Source organism: Mirounga leonina, unplaced genomic scaffold (assembly GCF_011800145.1).
Source record: "Mirounga leonina isolate KUSES-001 unplaced genomic scaffold, KU_Mleo_1.0 Mir_91, whole genome shotgun sequence".
Lineage (NCBI taxonomy): Eukaryota > Metazoa > Chordata > Mammalia > Carnivora > Phocidae > Mirounga > Mirounga leonina.
In genome coordinates this window covers 40,678,902-40,698,725 of record NW_023270839.1, presented here as the reverse complement: position 1 = coordinate 40,698,725, position 19,824 = coordinate 40,678,902, and the positions used below count along the sequence as shown (strand labels likewise).

The window sequence follows — 19,824 nt, the reverse complement described above, 5'->3', positions numbered from 1 at the left end:
CTGTGAAAATCTGCTCTGGAACATTCTCACTGCAACCTCATAGAAATCCCATTCATTCCCTGTTACCTTTTGCAATAAACTTGTTTCCTTCTTTCAATCAATAATTATTTATTAGGTGCCTAATGTGTGTCAGGAACTGCGCTAGGTTCTGGAAAGGTCAGGAGCCAATAGGAAAGACGAAGTCCCCTGCCCTTGAGGACCCTTACAGTTTGGCAGGAAATGTGCCAGTTTCCGGCAGCTTCTTTAGTTATGGAGGCCACAGCAAGGATGAATGGTGGCTTATAAAGAGCACAACCTCTTCCCCATTTTCAAATGACCCACTTGTTTAAATGTACTTGAGCTTTTAATTCAAGGCAAGCCCTAAAAAAAAAATCAACATGTCCCAAGTACTAAAAGCCTATTCCTTAAAGATAATTTAAGCAGGACCAATCTAGGGCACTTTCTCTCTATTATTACCTGTTTAGGCCATCAATTTGCAGTTAAGTAGGCTAAACGGGAAGAGAAAATTCTAGTCCTGTGAAGTCTAATCCATGCTTTATTTTATTCTAACATTTTCACTAAGAGCTGTCAAAACAAGTCAACAAATAATTTCCAGAAACCAATGTTAAGCATAAAAATTTAATAATGTAAAATATTCTAAAATATTTTACTATTATAGCTACTGTTCTGTCAAAGACTATAATGAAAATAACACCCATACGCTCTTGTCGGCAATGCAAACTGGTCCAATTTTTCTGGAGAACAATCTGCCCATATAAATAAAAGCCACTTAAATTTTTTATGCCCTTTGACTTGGTAATCTTACTTTAAGGACTACATCCCAAGAAAAATGATGCAAGAGGCAAAAAAAAAAAAAAAAAGCAATGTTTATAAAAATGTTTGAAGTAGCATTTCTTCTACTACTGAAAAATTAAACAGCCCCATGTCCAACAATCGAGGAAGACTTAAAGCCAAGCAGAGTACATCGATATGCAATAATTTGCTGTAACTACAAAGTAGCTATGTCAATACATAGAAATAATTTTTTTTTTTTTAAGATTTTGTTTATTTATTTGACAGAGAGAGAGATAGCGAGAGCAGTAACACAAGCAGGGGGAGTGGGAGAGGGAGAAGCAGGCTCCCCGCAGAGCAGGGAGCCCGATGCGGGACTCGATCCCAGGACCTCGGGATCACGACCTGAGCCGAAGGCAGACGCTTAATGACTGAGCCACCCAGGCGCCCCACAGAAATAATTTTAAGTGAAAGAAGCAGAACAGAAAATAGCACGGGCATGCTACGGATCTAGTTATGCAAGACTAATAAACAAGATTTATGAGGATTTTAAAAGATCATAAAGTGATGGAAATAGCTAATGTTTTATGTTTATTGAATTTTGTGTTTTCTGCAAAGGTTACAAAAACTGTTTCAAGAGCATTATTTTTTGACCCTCAGGTCAGAGATACGTGGAACCCAAGAAGCCGCTCCCCGTGGCTCTGTGCAGGCCTGTGGGTGAGTGATTAGGACAGGGAGTGGAGCCCAGTGGGGTCTGCAACTAGGCACCTTGCAGCTGCTGGCGATGGATGTATACTGACAATAAGCCACTGACATACCATTTTTAAGCACAGTTGGAAAATGTAAAAATTTGAGAGCTGTGAGCCTCTGGGAAACTAACTATGCACTCGAAGCTGACTTCAGTCTGGTCCACACACAGGATAGAGAGGAGTGAGAGGCTTCCATTATCTGTGGCTTTCATGAGTGGTTACACAGTACAGAGATTTTTCTTCTTAACGATGAAACAAACAACAAATGAATGCAAAAAGAAACTGTACACAGAATGTCCTTCACTAGACCAAAGGACTCTGGGAAACCGGACCTGAGCTTCGGAGAAAGGGACAACCGAAATACTGTTTTCCACCAAGATGGTTGCGATTTCCCCTTCCAGGTCCCCGATTCTTCCTAAAACACGCACAAAATGTCCATTTGGATACACAGATGTCGACTCCCAGGAATCGATGCGTACAACCACCCGGAAGTCCTGCACAAAAAGAGGAAAAAAAAAAAGAAACCCACCAGCCCAGCACCAGGAATTAAGTGGGTCAATCAGAAGCACCAGATAAACAAGATACACAGCAGCAAGCTCCAAAAAGAGTGGCCGATTTAACAGTGGGTTTTGCTTCTTGTTTTGATTCTTGCTGTTTTACTAAATTGCCAGATGGTTGTGTAAGTGATTGGCCCAATGCTTTGGAAGGAGGCAATACCTCTCTACATCAAATAAACAGGCTGCAAATTTTAGTCTGTTAAAGAAAGCCAACTGTGACATATTCTAGTTAACATTTGCAACACGAAGGAAAACCCCATTGTGCATAGTACAAATTCCATTTCAAAACAAAAATCTCAATTTTGCCAGTGTGGGAGTTACTTTCTACTTTCTTTTTTTTCTCTTTCTTAAAAGATTTTATTTATTCATTCATGAGAGACAGAGAGAGAGAGAGAGAGAGAGAGAGAGGCAGAGGCAGAGGGAGAAGCAGGCTCCCCGCGGAGCAGGGAGCCCGATGAGGGACTCGATCCCAGGACCCTGGCACCATGACCCGAGCCGAAGGCAGACACTCTACCGACTGAGCCACCCAGGTGTCCCGGCTTTCTACTTTCTTTGAAGTTACTTTCTCAGTTTTAAGGGCATCTTCTGGTGGGGAAGGAGGGGTCAGTGTGAACTGAACCCCACTGCCCCCAAACTCCAGCAAACCACGGGTTTGGAAAGCGAGGGTTGAAACTGGCCTCAGAGAGCCTGCAGAAGGCTTCCAAGGATGCAAAGGGTACACAAAGACCCGGTTATTGGCTCTGGCTCGGGACGTCCTGCTACAAGGTCTCATTTACCAACTGCAAAACATCAGGCAAATGAAATTGGGCCATGCTCGTACTCTTCGCCACAGTAAAGGTTTATTCCTAACTTCCTTGTTTACGTCTTCTCTCCAGTGCTATATTCCTTTATGGATAATCGATTCGGTGAAGTACCACTATATCATCCCCACCAGGTATGAGGCCCTGTTAGGTGCAGGGAATGTCTCAGTGGTACTTCGGTGAAGTACCACTATATCATAAGGGCAGAGGGATCGTATTTCTATATCACTGGCTGGAAGAAAGCTTGTTAGTGTTGGCAAAGCGTATCTATTGGAAGTTTCTGTGTTGGACAGCCGGATAATGTATGTCCTACACAGCTCTTTCTAGGACAGTTTCTCTCTGGCCTCCATTTATTAACCAAGGACTGCTTAACAGATGGTTCTATATACTTAGAATTTTTAAAAAACAGGATCTTGAGATGCCAGATGCCATCAATAATTTATCCCTTCTTATGCAAAGGCATTAACTGCGTTTCCTGGTAGAGCTGGAAGGCTGGCAAAGACAGGAGGAAAAGGGGAGAAGTACGTCAGCTACCTGGAGCGCTTCTGCTTGCTGAGTGCTAATGCGGATTTTGGGAATTCTGTAATCCCAAGGTGTAACTAGGATTTTCTGAGCGTTTTTGCCCTGAGACTGGACCTCTTCTTTGGACGGAAATGTCACCACATAATCCCGCCAGTTCTTCTGAAGGATGCCCACCACTCTGCCTTTGGGAAAACAAAACAAAATAAGGCCTTAACTGGTGAGATGTTACGTCTCTGGATGCTGACTAGTTCAGCAATGAGGAAGAAAACAGGAAACACAACGTCCCATTTGTATCAAGCACATTCTACACAAGTAGAGATGCTTAAACATTTGCCTTCCTGGCATTTTATATTAAGATGGCTAATTTTTTGAAAGATAATTTTTTTTATAACATCATCAGTTTGCCCTTTCTGCTGTGGGGTCTGATGTGACACTTAGCATCCATCAGTCCCACTTTCCACTTTCTCTTTTGCCCTTCTCTTATCAATCTCAGGTTGAGGATGTTGGGAAAAGCCAGTGAGTTTTACTTTTTTAACTTATGTCCTCTCCTGTGCATATTCACTGTCTTTCTTGCATTTTCCCACCAGTCAAGATCATTTGGGCCAACACTATATACAATGAAGTATGCAAATCGTTAAGTCTGACATACAACACTTTCCAGCATCACTGACTGAGGTCAAGAAAAAACAAACTTTAATAGTTAAAAGTGCTATCTTTTGACTATTTAACTACTGATTGATTGAGCCCCTACCAGGTATGAGGCCCTGTTAGGTGCAGGGAATGTCTCAGTATCAGAACAAAGTCCCTGATTTTCTGGAGTGGACGTTCTAGTTTGGGTGTCTGTAGGGGTGGGAAACAGACAATAAAAAGTAAATACATGGACGGTAGTGGTGTTTGCTAAGGAAGATACAAAGTAGGGTAAGGTGACCAAGAGTGACACAGGGTCCGCAATGGCAGCTATTTTAAATGAAGTGACAATCTGAGCAGAGACTTGAAGTGAGGGAGGCTGGCATGAGGAGGTTTGGGGAAAGCTCGTTTTCAGCGGTGAGAGGACAAGTCGGTCAATGTGGCAGGAGCACAGTGATGACGAGGACAGTGACAGAAGACAGGCCAAGCCAGCGGGACCCTGTAGGCCACGGTAAAGACTTCGGATTTTATTCTGAGAGAAACAGGAAGCAGTCACTGGACGGCTTACAGCAGAGACATGACTGGACCCAAAGACCTTTAAAAGGACCCCTGTGGCTGGCTCCCGTGTGGAGAAAAGGCCATTTGGGAGCGAGGGGGGGAGCAGGGAGACCAGTGAGGCAGTGGCTGGGATGGCCACGTCAAGGGGTTCTCGCGGACCCGGTCAGGAGAGGAGCGGCGGGGTGCGGGACAGGCCACACAGAGGGCAGAGCCTGCCAGGCCTTGCTGATGAGTGACAGAAAAAGTGGAGGGTAAATCCCAGGGCCTTTGGGTTGACCACGTACAGAATGAACCTGCCATTTATTGAGAGGGGGAAGACTCGGGGAGGAGCAGGTTTGGGGGTAGAAATCAGGAGTTTGTTATTAGGCATGCTAAGTGGGAGGTGCCCATCGGACATTCAGGGGAAGATGCCACATGGACAACTGAGGAGACCACACTGGAGGCTGAGCAGGGGGTCTGGGCTGGAGAAACAGAGCGAGAGGACTGAAGGACATTCCGCGAGGAGGCCAGGTGCCTCCCGGAGGTCCGTTAAGATGGAGAAGCTCAAGCAAAGGGACCGAGAAGGAGCACCCAGCAGGGGAGGCGAAGCACCCAGAAGCCCAAGATGAGGCAGTGATCTGTTGGCCAAATGCTGCCGAGGGTTACAGGCGCCCAGGGCTACAGGCAATGCTGTCACTGGTGCCCTTGACAAAAGGTCAGGTCAAGGGTTTCTGCGGGTGTGGGCGGCTGAATGTAGCGGCTTCGGGAGACAGTGGGTAGAGAGGAAGCTGAGAGAACGCAGGGTTAGGGGTTTCACTGAGTCTCGTCGTACACTAAAGCAGAGAAAAGGGCAGGAGCCGGAGGGGATGTGGGACTTGAGAGGATTTGGGGTTTTGTTCTGTTCTAGGATGGGAGATATGACGGCATATTTGGATGCTGAGGAGAATAACATCAATCTGCAGAGAGGGGCAATGGGTAATGGAGGAAAGGAAACGATAATGAACCTTAATAACTGTAGCATTTCTGGATCGTTACAGACAGGACAAATAAACTTCCCACGGGAAAACCGGAAACAGGGAGGCCTGCCAGCGGGCTCACCTGTGGGCATGGGCTCACTCGGGGGGTCTCCCAAGGCCTTGTCCTCACTGTCATTCTCACACAGGGCGGCCGTTCTTCCTTTCCATTCGTTTCTAGGGAGCAATTCCACGACTACCACGTCTCCATGGATCGAGCGGTTTCGAGCCTTCATCCCGTGGATGAGGATGTCACTGACTAAACCTGTTTGGGCGGGCACATGGAAACCCCATAAAGCCGCAGGGGAATGCCACACATAATGCATTGGACATCTAATCAGTGGCCCTGCAGAGAAAAGCTTCCTCCTTCAAAGGGGAGATCAAACTCTGCCCATATTTATAGCAGGTGGCCGCTCCCTGCACCCGCCTACGTAAGCCCATGCTGGAATTGTGTCACATGCCGTCAGGGGCCACGCAGCCAGGGAGTGGTGAGCGGGCCGATGAACCACGGATCCCGCCAGACCCCCGAGCAGCAGACAGCGGGAGAAATTCTCCTTCTCCTTCCATCCAGCCACGTTCCCTCGACTTCCAGGGTGTTTTGCTCCCTGCCACTGAAGACCTAAGAGCTACACTCTGTTATGATACAGCTTATTTACACATCATCTTCATTTTTATCACTTTTAAAATTATTCCAGTAAGGCTGCACAGGGCAGTGTCTTAAAATCGCAGCCAAACTGCCTCCGAAGGAGACTCAGCCCCACTGCTCACCAGATGTGTGAACTCGGGCGAGTTACTTTGCTTCTCTGTATGACACCTTCCTCACCTGTAACCTTGTGTATCCTCACGAAGAAAAGGGGGAAAACAATGATGATATCTACATTTAGTGCTTAGAACAGTACCTGAGGTAGAGTGGATACTCAATAAAATTTAGCTGTTCTCAATTTTAAAAACTGATTGCAATAAAATCAGATAAAACGCAAGGGGGGAAATCACCAATCCGGGATCCTGCACACCCAGAGTGGGGGTAATCTGACTGGCATATTCAACGCGACAGTTTCAGCTTTGCTTTCTTTACTGTGTAATTTCATAATAAAGATGTGGTATGGAAATTTAGGTAAGGCTTATACTGAACCTGAATCTTTACAGCTGGCTCCTTGAAGTCGAACGAAAGCTTCTATTTGTGCCCTGTGTTTGTTGACATTCAGGATTCCCTGAAATCACAACAAAAATCAACTGAAAAATTTCTGTCCACTTTGCCTCCAAAGGTACAGTTTTTAAAAGGTCTATGAAAATATCCCCAAAATATTCTTTTAAGGTCTAGGATCCCTTCCTTTAGGAAAAATATTCATCACCAAGGTTTCTTTTCTCCAGAGAACATACCATCATTTTGAACTATTCTTGGCTACACCAGGTGTTGAAAGTGCCAGGATCTATCTTAGCTAAGTGATGAGTGGTCTTTAAAAAATCTTCTTCCTCAAATATCCTCCCTGGAATGCCGTAAACTTTACTAGCAAGTTGGAAGCATTAGCCACTCAAGGCATACTCATTTATTTATTTATTTAATTTATTTTTAAAGATTTTATTTATTTATTTGACAGAGAGAGACACAGCGAGAGAGGGAACACAAGCAGGGGGAGTGGGTGAGGGAGAAGCAGGCTCCCCACTGAGCAGGGAGCCTGATGCGGGGCTCGATCCCAGGACCCTGGGATCACGACCTGAGCCAAAGGCAGACGCTCAACCGACTGAGCCACTGAGGCGCCCCTCAAGGCATATTCATTTAAAATACCCATACTTTAGGGGCACCTGGGTGGCTCAATTGGTTAAGCATCTGACCCTTGATTTCCTGTTGGGCATGGAGCCTGCTCACAATTCTCGCTTACCCTCTCTCTCTGCCTGCCCCTGCCCCACCCCTACGCTCTCTTAATAATAATAATAATAATTAAAATACCCACACTTTAGGGGCACCTGGGTGGCTCGGTTGTTAGGCGTCTGCCTTTGGCTCAGGTCATGATCCCAGGGTCCTGGGATCGAGCCCCACATCGGGTTCCCTGCTCAGTGGGAAGCCTGCTTCTCCCTCTCCCACTCCCCCTGCTTGTGTTCCCTCTCTCGCTGTGTCTCTCTCTGTCAAATAAATAAATAAAATCTTTAAAAAAAAAGAATACCCACACTTTAGGGAGGGACTTCAGCATGGTATTCTCAAACTTTGACCTGCATAAAAACTGTCTGAGCTGCTTGTCAAAAATGTAAAATTCCCGATGGAACACTTCTGTACCTTGATAGTGGTGATGGATACACAAATCTACTGATGTGATAAAACGTGCGTGCACAGACACATCAAACTGTTAAATCTGAATAATAATTTTATCTGATTCCTTCTCAAGATAGCTTGACAGCTTCTGGGTTCTGGGTCCTGAAGGACCACAAAAGACCCCTTGAATGGTGCAGGAAAATTACAAAAGAGTGAAGAAGCCAAATTTCACTAATTTCACAATTTTGTCAGATCTCCATACCTTGATTCAAAAATATCTTCTCTTTCCCAGAGAGGTGGAGGCATTTATAAGACTACTTGCGTGATGCTCAATATGTAACCCGATTAAGAAGACAGAGTAGCACCAAACCAGAGAGCAAGGTGTCCACAGGAAGAACAACTCTCAAATCATCTTTAACACGGACAGCCCTGGCTTACTCATGCCCATTTTATTTACGGCCTTTGAAATTAAAGGCCCGTGACAGGCCAGTAAAGCAGAGAAGAAAACATGCCGGCTGGTGCCATCACCAATGCTTCATGACCACCCTCACCTGGATGTAGCGACCAGACTTAATGCCGGCTTCTAACACTTCCAGGGGAAGATGTTCTGCGTACTCCTTCCCGTGGCTCTCCTGACTCTCATTCTCTCTTTCCCGTCGAGACTGAAGGATAGAGTCACAGAGCTCGTGGGCGGCCTTTAAGTCGGGCCAAAAATTGTCCAGGTAATTCTGCATTTGATGAAGGCACAAGAGAAACGTGGTCAGAGGATAATGGTGCTTCCTTGCGGGAGTATCACCAAAAGTCCTGCACGGGAACTGTGGGCACGCGGTTTGGAGGAGGCGCTCAGCGAGCCTTACCTCCCCAAGCCTCACATTACTGGCTGGTTTTCTACCATCTCACTCTGCCCTGAAGCTGGGCCGAATTACCCTAGGGAGGCCCTTCCTACCATGGAATGCTTACTGGCACTTTCGAATCTCCTCCTGCTCTCCCCCAGCCGCTGCACGCACGCACGCACGCCCCTGTCCTTCTGCCTGTCTTCACCTGCATCTCATTGCTGCAGACAATGGCCTGCAGTGAATGGAGAGAAGAGCTCTTCTGTGTGCATTCTCGTCTTGCTTTTTCTTTGTTTTGTTTTTTTCATCTCGAAACGTTTGAAATTTTTTTTTTTTAAAGATTTTATTTATTTATTTGACAGAGAGATAGAGAGACAGCACAAGTAGGCAGAGTGGCAGGCAGAGGGAGAGGGAGAAGCAGGCTTCCCGCTGAGCAGGGAGCCCGAAGCGGGGCTCGATCCCAGGACCCTGGGATCATGACCTGAGCCGAAGGCAGCCGCTTAGCCGACTGAGCCACCCAGGCGCCCCACGTTTGAAATTTCTAAGAAACTTAAATAAGCACGTAAAAATGGCAAGGAGGGAAGTGTCTGTGGAAACGTCTCCTCCCTCCCTCTCCCCCCGACCACTGGCTATGTCAAATAAGCAGAGAGGGGCAAAGTAAAGGTTTTCTGTTCTTCTGAGGCCTTCCTCTCCTAAGCTCCCAGAGTCTTGGGGACCGTCCACGGATGTGGTAACATTCCTCATGTAGACGTTGCTATTAGTGTGATGACCTGGTACAAAATGTGACTTTGAAACAAGTGGTCAGGGTCCCCTCCATGTGGACTTACTGTTATTGCACCTTTTGGTGCAATTTTTTGGGGGCAATTCCGTCAGAGAGACCCTAGACCAAACACCCAGCACCACCCGCAAGAGGACGACGGAGTGTTGAGGCCGGCTGTGCTATGTCCAGAGCACACTCCCTCAAACAGTTGGCCCTCACTGAATAACATCAGTTTTACGGGTGTTTTTAACTCAACTTGAAGTCTAAGGTAGAGTCTAGCACATTCTCTTTCCTCAAATTAAAAAGAAAACACATTTTCCTTCTTGCCAACGCCAGCATTTCTTCCACTGACTTCAGGGACCTGTTCAGATCACTTCCTTTCTTTCCCGAGTCCTTCGAGAAGTTCTGTCTGTGCTGACTCAGTACCCCGACTCCATGGTCACTTGCCACCACCAGGCTTTTGCCACTATGAACCGCCTCTTCGCGAGGATTTGTCTCCCCTCTTCCCAGCTCACTTCAAGTCCCCACAGGAAATTCTGGCCTTCCTTCTCATCTGAACTCCACAAGTGTCTCCTTTTTCCTGCTATCATTCACCTCTATGAAGCCCTCGGTTACACAGTTTGCTTAGGAGACACTATACACAATAAAATGGCACTCTAGGACTGGACTACAAAGAAAACTAATTTTAACAAAAAGTAGAAAAATGTAATTTTAGTCAGCTGTCCTCTGCAGGAACAAGACATGATGTATAGCAAGAGAAAAAGCAAGTGACACCATCATTAATATCCAGCGCCCCCGGAATTCTCTGGCACGCTAGAACACTTTGTTATAGCAGGGCCAAGAAAATTCTATTGGCAAATCTTTAGCAATACAAGCACCTGGGAACTCTTATAGCATCTACAATTCAAAATCCAATTTGACTTTCTGTGAACAGACAGGGGTAATGGAGGGTCTCATTCAAGGTTCTGAATCAAAAAATGGACACCAACCGTGGGAACTTGATTGGCCAACGGGGCAGACACACGAGATCAGTAATCTATTGGGAGGTTAACAGCCATCCCACTTTCTCAAAGGGTCCCCCCCAAACCAGGAGAACTGTGTTGCCAACACAGCCCAAGGAACGGTCCCCAATAACGCTGCTCCTGTCTGTGATCTGGACACCAAGCTGACAGCTCTCCTCCAGCACTCCTCACCCCTTCCTCTATCCCTACTAACCCCGGTGCACATTCGTAGGTGGGGAAGAGCTAGCAACAGCAGAAAAACAAGGCTGGCCTTCAAAACTATGTTGCGTGGGTGCTCAGAAAAATAATTTGAGAGGCAGCAGAGCAGGGTGGGTAAGAGCTTTGGAGTCAGAGTTCCGGGGTTCTAATCCTAGTCCCACCACTTGCTACCTGTGTGACTTTGTGCGAGTTGCTTCGCCTTTCTGTGCTTTCGTTTCCTCGTCAATAAAATATGGACAATAACATCTACCTCGTGGGCCTGTTGCAAGAATTAAATGAAATAATCCACTTAGAACGGTGCCTGGCAAAGATGAGTGTTGGCGATTACTATTAGGTGAAACCATGTAAAACTGCCATTTTGTAGGTCCAAAACAAGAGAATATTGGCAGTTTTATAAGATCCAACCTCATCTCACCATCATCACTCCTAATATTGTTACTGTTAGAACTATGGACAAGTTCTCGGTCAACAGGGGGCTTACTGGGCTGACGTCTCAGATGCTGTGGGTCTTACGGTCACAGGGAGTTTGCCCAAATTTGCTGGGGTCAAGATTGCTTAGTTGGAGAGAAACAAAGACATGGAACTCGTTGGTTGAAGTCTTCCTTCACTCGTTATTTTCCCTTTTCTGTACTGCCACTGGGCCCGAGAGCATTATGGGCACCACTGAGTAAGTGAACACACACACACACACACACACACACACACACACTCATGGACACAACAGATGGAAGTACCTTGAAAGAAATCACAAACACTCCTTCTGTCTCACTTCCATACTGCTGAATCGCCTCTTTGTCTTCTGTCACCATAACGATTGGCATCCTATCCTGGCAGTGGTGAAAGTACCACACGGCTGCATTGTATATGCTCCTGGAAAAGCAAAGGGCACGTGAGCCCTCCCAAGACAAGCTGCTGTTTCGAGCCTCACCCTTGGCTCTTAACCTGTTCCCCTTCAGTCGATGCAGACAACCGTTCGTTCATTCAACAACTAATTCCCGAGCACCTATTATAAGTACACCCTGGGTTCGGCACTCTGGGGGACACAAAGATGAATCAGAAAGCACCTGACATCTCTTCTCCCTGAAGACATCCAACTGCCACAGCAACCTCTTTCATTTCTTGATATGGCCTGGAAACCAGGAGGCTCTTTTCCTACCTTTTAGTTGGCACGCTGTGACACACAGCACCGCACGGGTGACTAGCTAAGCTTGTGCGGTTGAAAAGACGACGAACCAAGTCTGGCTAAGAGCAAAACTAGGCTGCAAATAGCTGAAGATCATAATCTAATAAGGTCTGCTATGGAATCACATGAAATATCTGGAAATCTTCCTGAAAAGAGCCGGAATTGGAAAACACAGCCTAGATCTGAAGACGTGTGTTCGAGGCTGGATGTTTCCAGTGATGTGTATAAACTCAGGACAGCCGGTATCTGTAGGCATCTGTTCTCCTTTCTGCAAAGTAAGATGCTAGGTAAGGTTCCTTCAGTTTTAGGTCAAAAAAAATTTCAGCCAGGGACACCTGAGTGGCTCAGTCAGTTAAGCGTCTGCCTTTGGCTCAGGTCATGATCCCAGGGTCCTGGGATCGAGCCCTGCATCGGGCTCCCTGCTCAGCAGGGAGCCTGCTTCTCTCTCTGCCTGCCGCTCCCCCTGCTTGTGTTCTCTCTCTGACAAATAAATAAAGTCCTTAAAAAAAAAATTAGCCAGCATAAACTGTACGAGCCTGTGTAGTTAGGCAGTATGATCATTCTAAGTACTCACGTGTGACCTAATCTAGAGAAAAATTTGCTTTCCCTTTCTGGTATTGGGCCCTGTGGGAACTTTGGACTATAATTAAGGGCTCAGTATGCATCAGTGCTTATTTTACTTTAGAGAATTTAAATATTTAATGGCTATATAGACAAAGAAATACAAGGAAAAAGACGATTTAAATGTTTTGTATGGATAAGACATTTGAGAGCTTAAGATCTCCTTGGCTCTCTGCAGAAGAGCAGAGCAGAGGCTATGGGGGCCCAGCACCTGCGCCCCAGGCCCACCTCTGACTTCGGTTGCAGTTGGGCGGCACTCCCATCCCACCCCAGGCCCGCTGAGTAGAGTCATCACCCCTGCAGAATGACCCTCAGCTAAAGGCCAAAGTCTTTTACCACCCTCGCCTCCGCCCTTCCAGACAACTTCTGAGGCACATACTGTGCAGCTTCTCAGAGATTCCCAATAGGACTGAGCCTCAGTTTCCCACAGCAGTAACACATCTTTAACTGCTTTCCCTCCTCCTGTCTTACGCCCTGCACTTCCTCACTCCTGTTTCAGGGAATTGCCCCCCACATCAACAACCCACACCCAACTCCTTGCTTCAGGCTCTGCTTTTAGGCGGATCTAAACGGTGACACCATACTTCCTAAAACAGCTTTACCAGAATTAACCTACCAGTTTCAGTTTAACAAGACTGGTTGGGATATCAGAGCAACCTATACCAGAAAAACTGAGATGATCTTAGCTTAAAAGTGGACCTTCCCCGCCCCCCACGAGCATTAAACGCCAGCTGACTCACTCTGAGTATCTGTGGCTCCCTTATGACAATTTCTAAAACATACATGTATTTAAACAATGTATCTAAAATAGTGACGCATTAAGCATTTCAGTATTAATCATAGTTCCAGAATAACTGCCGGTTTATTCTAGCATCCTACTTTGATCAACTCCCGGATAACCAGTGGTAAAGAAAGTAAAGAGAGTCAGGCCAACGCCCAGCCATACCTGGTCTGCCACTTTTCCATGGATTCTCCTCTTTCTCGAGGAAGATAGCAGTGCTGCTGGAATTCATTAGCAAAGAGAATGCAATCATGACGTGCATCCTTCAGGAGATTTCGCAATTTGTTATACTGTCTGGGACACAGAGGAGAAAAATAAATCTGACATAGCAGGCTCTCATCTACTGCTAGCTCTTGCTAAGGATCAAAGAAGATGAGGCATTTTAAGACAAAAGACTGATTATTTAAAACCCAAGAAACACTTATTTATATCGGCCTTGGAGCGCATAGTACTATTGGGCTGTTGTTTCTCAATTTCGCCTGCTAGAATGTGCTCAGGCAGCACCTCATTCATTAGCGTGTGGATCGATCACCCCGCCCTTTCCCCTTCTAGACTTCTGGCCATTTATTACGGAATTATATGGCCCTGCCCCGCACAGCCCCCTCTTCAAAGGCTCAGGCAGGACCAGAGGCAAGCAGAGGTTAGCACTTTATTTTCGTGCCTCACTTTGTTCTATAAATGGCATTAGGCATGAGTACATTTTACTTTTTGCTGGAAGCCTGGAAAAGGACATGTAAAGGAAGTAAGTTTGGGGATTTATCTGTGAATTTTATTTATGCAGCCGCCTCACTTACGCGAATGAGGGCTAGCTTCATCTGTCAGACACAGATGAAGGTTTCTCCTTAAGGTTTCTCCCATCAGGAGATCCTTCCAGTAATGCTAGCCAAAGTCTCACATCAAATACGTGGCCGCACATGGGTCAGTTTCTAAGACAATGCTCTTCTTTTCTTTTTTAAGAAGGTGCCTTTCAATAGTCTAGGTAATATGAAATACAGAAAATGTTCACAGTTATCTTAAAGGAAGCCAATTGTTTATTTAAAAATGGACTGATATTAAACCAGATGTTACATTAACATATAAATTATCCAAGGCAGATGACTGGCATTTAACATGTGTTTTAATATAAAACTTGTGCCCTTCCATTCCCACCTCCAGCCCGCTGCCGTGGATTAAAAAAAAAAAAGAGTCTTTTCATTAAAGCAAAGGCAGAACTCTCCAACTTCTCGTCTTTAAATAAATGCTAATCACCAATATCTGTGTCGTCTTAACACTTAATCAGAAAACAAGAAACACTGATTTTATTTTCTTAGTAATTATAATTTTGAGCTATTTTTAAAAGAATCATCAAGTAATAGCACTTCTACAATTTCATAATAAACAAAAGGATTTAGTTTCATGTCTGTGAATGGCAGCTTTCCTTAACAGCATCCCACTTGTACAAACAAAGGCTGCCCCGCCCCCCAACTCAGAAATGCTTAGAACATATAATTCGTAATTTTCCCACCTTCACAAAGAGAGATTTAAAGTCAGTTTTAAAACCTCTTAGAGGGGCGCCTGGGTGGCTGGGTCGGTTCAGGTCATGATCCCAGGGTCCTGGGATCGAGCCCTGCATCAGCCTCCCTGATCAGCAGGCAGCCTACTTCTCCCCTCTCCCCCCGCTCATGCTCTCTCTCGCTCTCTCAAATAAATAAATAAAATCTTTAAAAGAAATAAATAAAACGTCTTACAATATGCATAGGAGAGTCTACACCACCCCGCTTACAGCCACCATCCCTGCGCAGTGGTAAGGTGAAGACTTTCACTTTCTGCTTTACACATTTCTGTAATGCATGAATTTTTTAAAATGAGCACTTATTTCTTAAGCAATAAAGGATTTTAGAAGAGACTTCATAAACAACTGTAATTATTTCAGAGAAAACACTGAAAAAAAATATTGCCTATTTTTCCTGATCTTATCTTCCATAGTTTTTGCTCCCTTTATCGACCATCACATTTACTAGACCCCTAAAAAAGCACCTGAACTTAGTGCACTCATTTGTTTGTTAGTTTTCTTCTGTATTAAGCATCCTTCATTTAGCAAACATTTGCTGCATTCCTTCTATGTGCTGGGTCTTTTGCTCCACTGAATGCCCTCAGATGACACCATCTAGACATCTCTTCATCCACAGCACCCTGCTCACGGTGAACATGACAGAATCAGCCAGTCCTCAAAAAAATTAAAACAAGAACTACCAAAAATTAAAAAAAAAAAAACCAACAAGAACTACCACATGACCCAGCAACTGCATTTCTGGGCATATACCCCAAAGAACTGAAGACAGGGTCTCAAAGATATTCTTATACCAATGTTCATGGCACGATTCTTCACAATAGCCAAAGGTAACCAAGAAGCAATCTAAGTGTCCAACAACAGATGGATGAACAAAATGTGGTGTATACCTACAAAGGAATATTATTCAGTCTTAAAAAAGGAAGTTCTGACACATGCTACAACATGGATAAACCTTGGGGCACGTGGGTGGCTCAGGTGGTTAAGCGTCTGCCTTTGGCTCAGGTCATGATCTTAGGGTCCTGGGATCGAGCCCCACATCGGGCTCCCTGCTCCGCGGGAAGCCTGCTTCTCCCTCTCCCTCTGCCCCTCCCCCTGCTTGTGTTTCCATGCTCCCTCTCTCTCTCTCTCTCTGAAATAAATTAATAAAATCTTAAAAAACCATGGATAAAGCTTGAAGACATTATGCTAAGTGAAATAAGCCAGACACAAAAGGACAAACACTGTATGATTCCACTTACATGAGGTATTTAGTTAAATTCATAGAGACAGAGAGTAGGATGGTTGTTGCCAGGGGCTTGGGGGAGGGGGAAATGGGTATAGTGTTCAATGGGTGTAGAGCTTCAATTTAGGGGGATGGAGGAAAGTTCTGGAGAGGATGGTGGTGATGGTTGCACGAAATGTGAATGTATGTGCTCAATGTCACTGACCTTTACACTTAAAAATGGTTAAAATGGTAAATCTTATGCTATATACATTCACCACAATTTTAAAAAATGGCTAGGCTAAGTGGCCAAACAAAATAAAACAAAAAAAAGGGCGCCTAGATGGCTCAGTTGGTTAAGTGACTGCCTTTGGCTCAGGTCATGATCCTGGAGTCCCAGGATCGGGTCCTGCATTGGGCTCCCTGCTCAGCTGGGGGTCTGCTCCTCCCTCTGACCCTCTTCCCTCTCGTGCTGTCTCTCATTCTCTCTCTCAAATAAATAAATAAATAAAATCTTAAAAAAAACCCAAAAAACCCCAGAACCACCACCCATTTCAGTGGGAGAAGTGCCATGAAGGGGAAAAGTGCAGGGTGTGACAAGAACATGGCAGGGCCGGGGAAGGCCTCTGGGAAGAGGTGACACCTGAGAGAGGGATGAACGAGAGTCAGTGAGACAAAGCACCCAAGGGAGCAGAGGGGGACAGAAAATTCAGGAGAGCAGTTCACGTGCCTGATAAATGTTTCCCAAATGCATAAGTGAACTCACAACTCCTTGTGACAACAGTGATCCAAATACAAGCCAGCAGTGTGTCAGGACCCACCCGGACATTAGCAGAACCCTGTGACTGTTCTGCCAGGCTCTGTACACATCCTTGGATTTGTTATGACACCTACACTCTGGACCCTGGGATTCTCCAGCCCTGAACTCCCCCAGGTACTGATGTTCCACAAGTCAGACCCAGGGCGTTTACCACCAAATTAGAGGGACGACACAGCAAAATATGCAACTTAACAAAAAGAATGTTCTCAATTTAAAGTTTCGCTCCCATATATTTTCCTTATTAGACTTGCCGTGCATGCTTCCATTTATCAGCTACCTATCAGCCGGATAAGATGGATGAACAAATGGCACAAGAATATTAATGGGGAAAGCAGGAAAGAGTGAATCACTCGGAGTGTGACAGTAGGGTTGTCCTGTAGGCATGTGGGCTTATGGTTGTAATTTAATAGGGCATACATACAATATAGTCATATTTTTGCCAGTCAGGGCTGGCGGTGCGTACGATGGGGTTAGATATATGAGTATCCTGCCCGGAGCCGGCAAAGAGCATCACGGCGCCTTCAACAAGTTTGGCCTGGATGACAGGAGAACAGCAGTTTCAGAGAATCAAGTACAATAAAATGATCTGAAGTTTTAAAAATTCCAGTCTTACAGAAGAACCCTAGTTTTCCTGGCCTGGCTTAAGCATTCCCCCAAATCTCTATTATTTAAACAGTTCAATTTCTTACAGGTACGGCTACGTTTACTTTCCTTAGATTGATTTTTGTACTATTTTCCCTCAATGGTGAGTTTACCTACAGATGCCACATCCCCTCTCCCTGCTGACTGTATTCTTGGGGGATCAGAAGCGGGCATCCCACAACCAGTCAGCAGACGTACAATACTGTGTTTCTTCAACCAGTTTTTGCAGAACCCGGCTAGGGTGTCTTAGGTAGACTTACTTTCAGAGGTCCTTGAGTTTTCCACAAGAATTTTAAAAGTTTGTGTTTTCCTTTATATTAGGTGTATCTTTTTTTTTTTTTTTTTTTTTTTAAGTAAGCTGTACACCCAGTGTGGGGCCTGAACTCATGACCTGGAGATCAAGAGTCACATGCTCTACTGACGGAGCCAGTCAGATGCCCCTAGATGGTACTTTTTTTTTTAAGATTTTATTTATTTACTTGACAGTGAGAGAGATAGCGAGAGAGGGAACACAAGCAGGGGGAGTGGGAGAGGGAGAAGCAGGCTTCCCGCTGAGCAGGGAGCCTGATGTGGGGCTCGATCCCAGGACCCTGGGATCATGACCTGAGCCGAAGGCAGACGCCCAATGACTGAGCCACCCAGGTGCCCCTAGATGGTACTTTTAAAACATTTTCAATGGAGTATATTTTGGACCATCTGAATGCCCTCTAACTGCACTGCCATTTGGAAGCCTCAAAAAGACAACCTCAAACTCATGACCTCTAGCTCCACCCCTCTGGACCTCCTCCAGCGCTCGCTCTCTCTATCCAGTTATGTAAACCAGAAACCTTGGTGTTAGCCTTGACACCACCTTCTCCCTCCCCTTACACATCTAACTCCATTACCAAGTTTTATGGGTTTTTTTTTAAAATAACAGCTTAACTGAGATATAATTCATATGCCATAAAATTATCCCTCCCCCTTTTTAAAGATTTTATTTATTTGAGAGAGAGAGAGAAAGCACAAGTGGCGGGGAGGGGGGAATGGAAGACAGAGCGAGAGGGAGAAGCAGGCTTCCCCACGGAGCAGGGCGCCTGATGCGGGACTTGATCCCAAGACCCTGGAATCATGACTTGAGCCAAAGGCAGTCGCTTAACCGACCGAGCCACCCAGGCGCCCCTCAAATTATCCTTTTATTTTTTTTTATTTTTTTTTAAGATTTTATTTATTTGCGAGAGAGAGAATGAGAGACAGAGAGCATGAGAGGGAGGAGGGTCAGAGGGAGAAGTAGACTCCCTGCTGAGCAGGGAGCCCAATGCGGGACTCGACCCCGGGACTCCAGGATCATGACCTGAGCCGAAGGCAGTCGCTTAACCAACTGAGCCACCCAGGCGCCCTACAACTTATTTTTTTTTTTTTAAGATTTTATTTATTCATTTGACAGAGAGAGAGAGCAAGCAAGAGCACAGGGAGAGGCAGAGGTAGAAGCAGACTCCCCGCCGAGCAGGGAGCCCGATGCGGGACTCGATCCTGGGACTCCAGGATCATGACCTGAGCCGAAGGCAGTCGCTTAACCAACTGAGCCACCCAGGCGCCCCTCAAATTATCCTTTTAAAATATACAATTCAATAGCATTTTGTATAGTCACAGAGTTATGCAACCATCACCACTAAGTCCAGACATTTTATCACCCCAAAAAGAAACCTAGATCCATTAAGCAGTTATTCCACATTCCCCTGACCCTGGCAACCACTAGTCTATTCTCTATCTCTAGGATTTACCTATTTCAGGCATTTCATATAAATGGAATCATACAAAAACGACTTCTTTGTGTGGCTGGCTTCTTTCACTCAGCATAATGTTTTCATGTTATAGCATATGTGTTTCATTCCTGTTATGGCTGGATAGTATTCCATTGTATGGGTAAAGTACATTTTGTGTAACCATTATCAGGTGATGGACATTTGGGTCCACTGCCATTTTGGGGGCTATTAGGAATACAGTTGCAATGAACATTCCTGCACAAATTCTGCACGGACATGTTTTCCATTCTCGGCGTTAAAGACTGAGAAAGTTCTACAGACTTTTACCTATTAAGATGCCATTGGAAATATCTCTTTCCATCTCTAAGTTACCAGCACCTCTCACATGAACTGAAGTGACAGCCTCTTCTCCATGGCCTATCGTCTTTTCAAAATAGGAATCTGATTATATGTATTATCCCACCCAGCTTACGACCCTGCAACATCCCTGGGACCCCTCGTCCACGCCACAGCCTTCTTCTAGTTTCTTTTCTTTTTTTTTTTTTTTAAAGATTTTTTTTTTTTTTAATTTGACAGAGAGAGAGATAGCGAGAGCAGGAACACAAGCAGGGGGAGTGGGAGAGGGAAGCCTGCTTCTCCCTCTCC

At 45.3% G+C, this 19,824-nt stretch overlaps 1 protein-coding gene across 3 annotated transcripts in view; it reads right to left on the bottom strand.

Moving 5' to 3' along the window:
- The window catches only part of DIS3L (DIS3 like exosome 3'-5' exoribonuclease), a 34,125-nt gene that overhangs the window by 8,816 nt on the left and 5,485 nt on the right, over nucleotides 1-19,824 (bottom strand). The window contains exons 1-8 of one of the 3 annotated variants that reach the window (XM_034994786.1): nucleotides 14,017-14,197; nucleotides 13,388-13,516; nucleotides 11,372-11,507; nucleotides 8,376-8,552; nucleotides 6,709-6,787; nucleotides 5,662-5,841; nucleotides 3,412-3,581; nucleotides 1,853-2,014 (exon numbers count right to left, since the gene is read on the bottom strand). In XM_034994786.1, coding sequence (XP_034850677.1) covers nucleotides 1,853-2,014; nucleotides 3,412-3,581; nucleotides 5,662-5,841; nucleotides 6,709-6,787; nucleotides 8,376-8,552; nucleotides 11,372-11,507; nucleotides 13,388-13,407 — 924 coding nt within the window. In that variant the 5' untranslated portion in view covers nucleotides 13,408-13,516; nucleotides 14,017-14,197. Of the gene's footprint in view, nucleotides 1-1,852; nucleotides 2,015-3,411; nucleotides 3,582-5,661; nucleotides 5,842-6,708; nucleotides 6,788-8,375; nucleotides 8,553-11,371; nucleotides 11,508-13,387; nucleotides 13,517-14,016; nucleotides 14,198-19,824 lie in introns of those variants that run through there. The other 2 variants (XM_034994785.1, XM_034994788.1) reach the window with 2 other exon arrangements.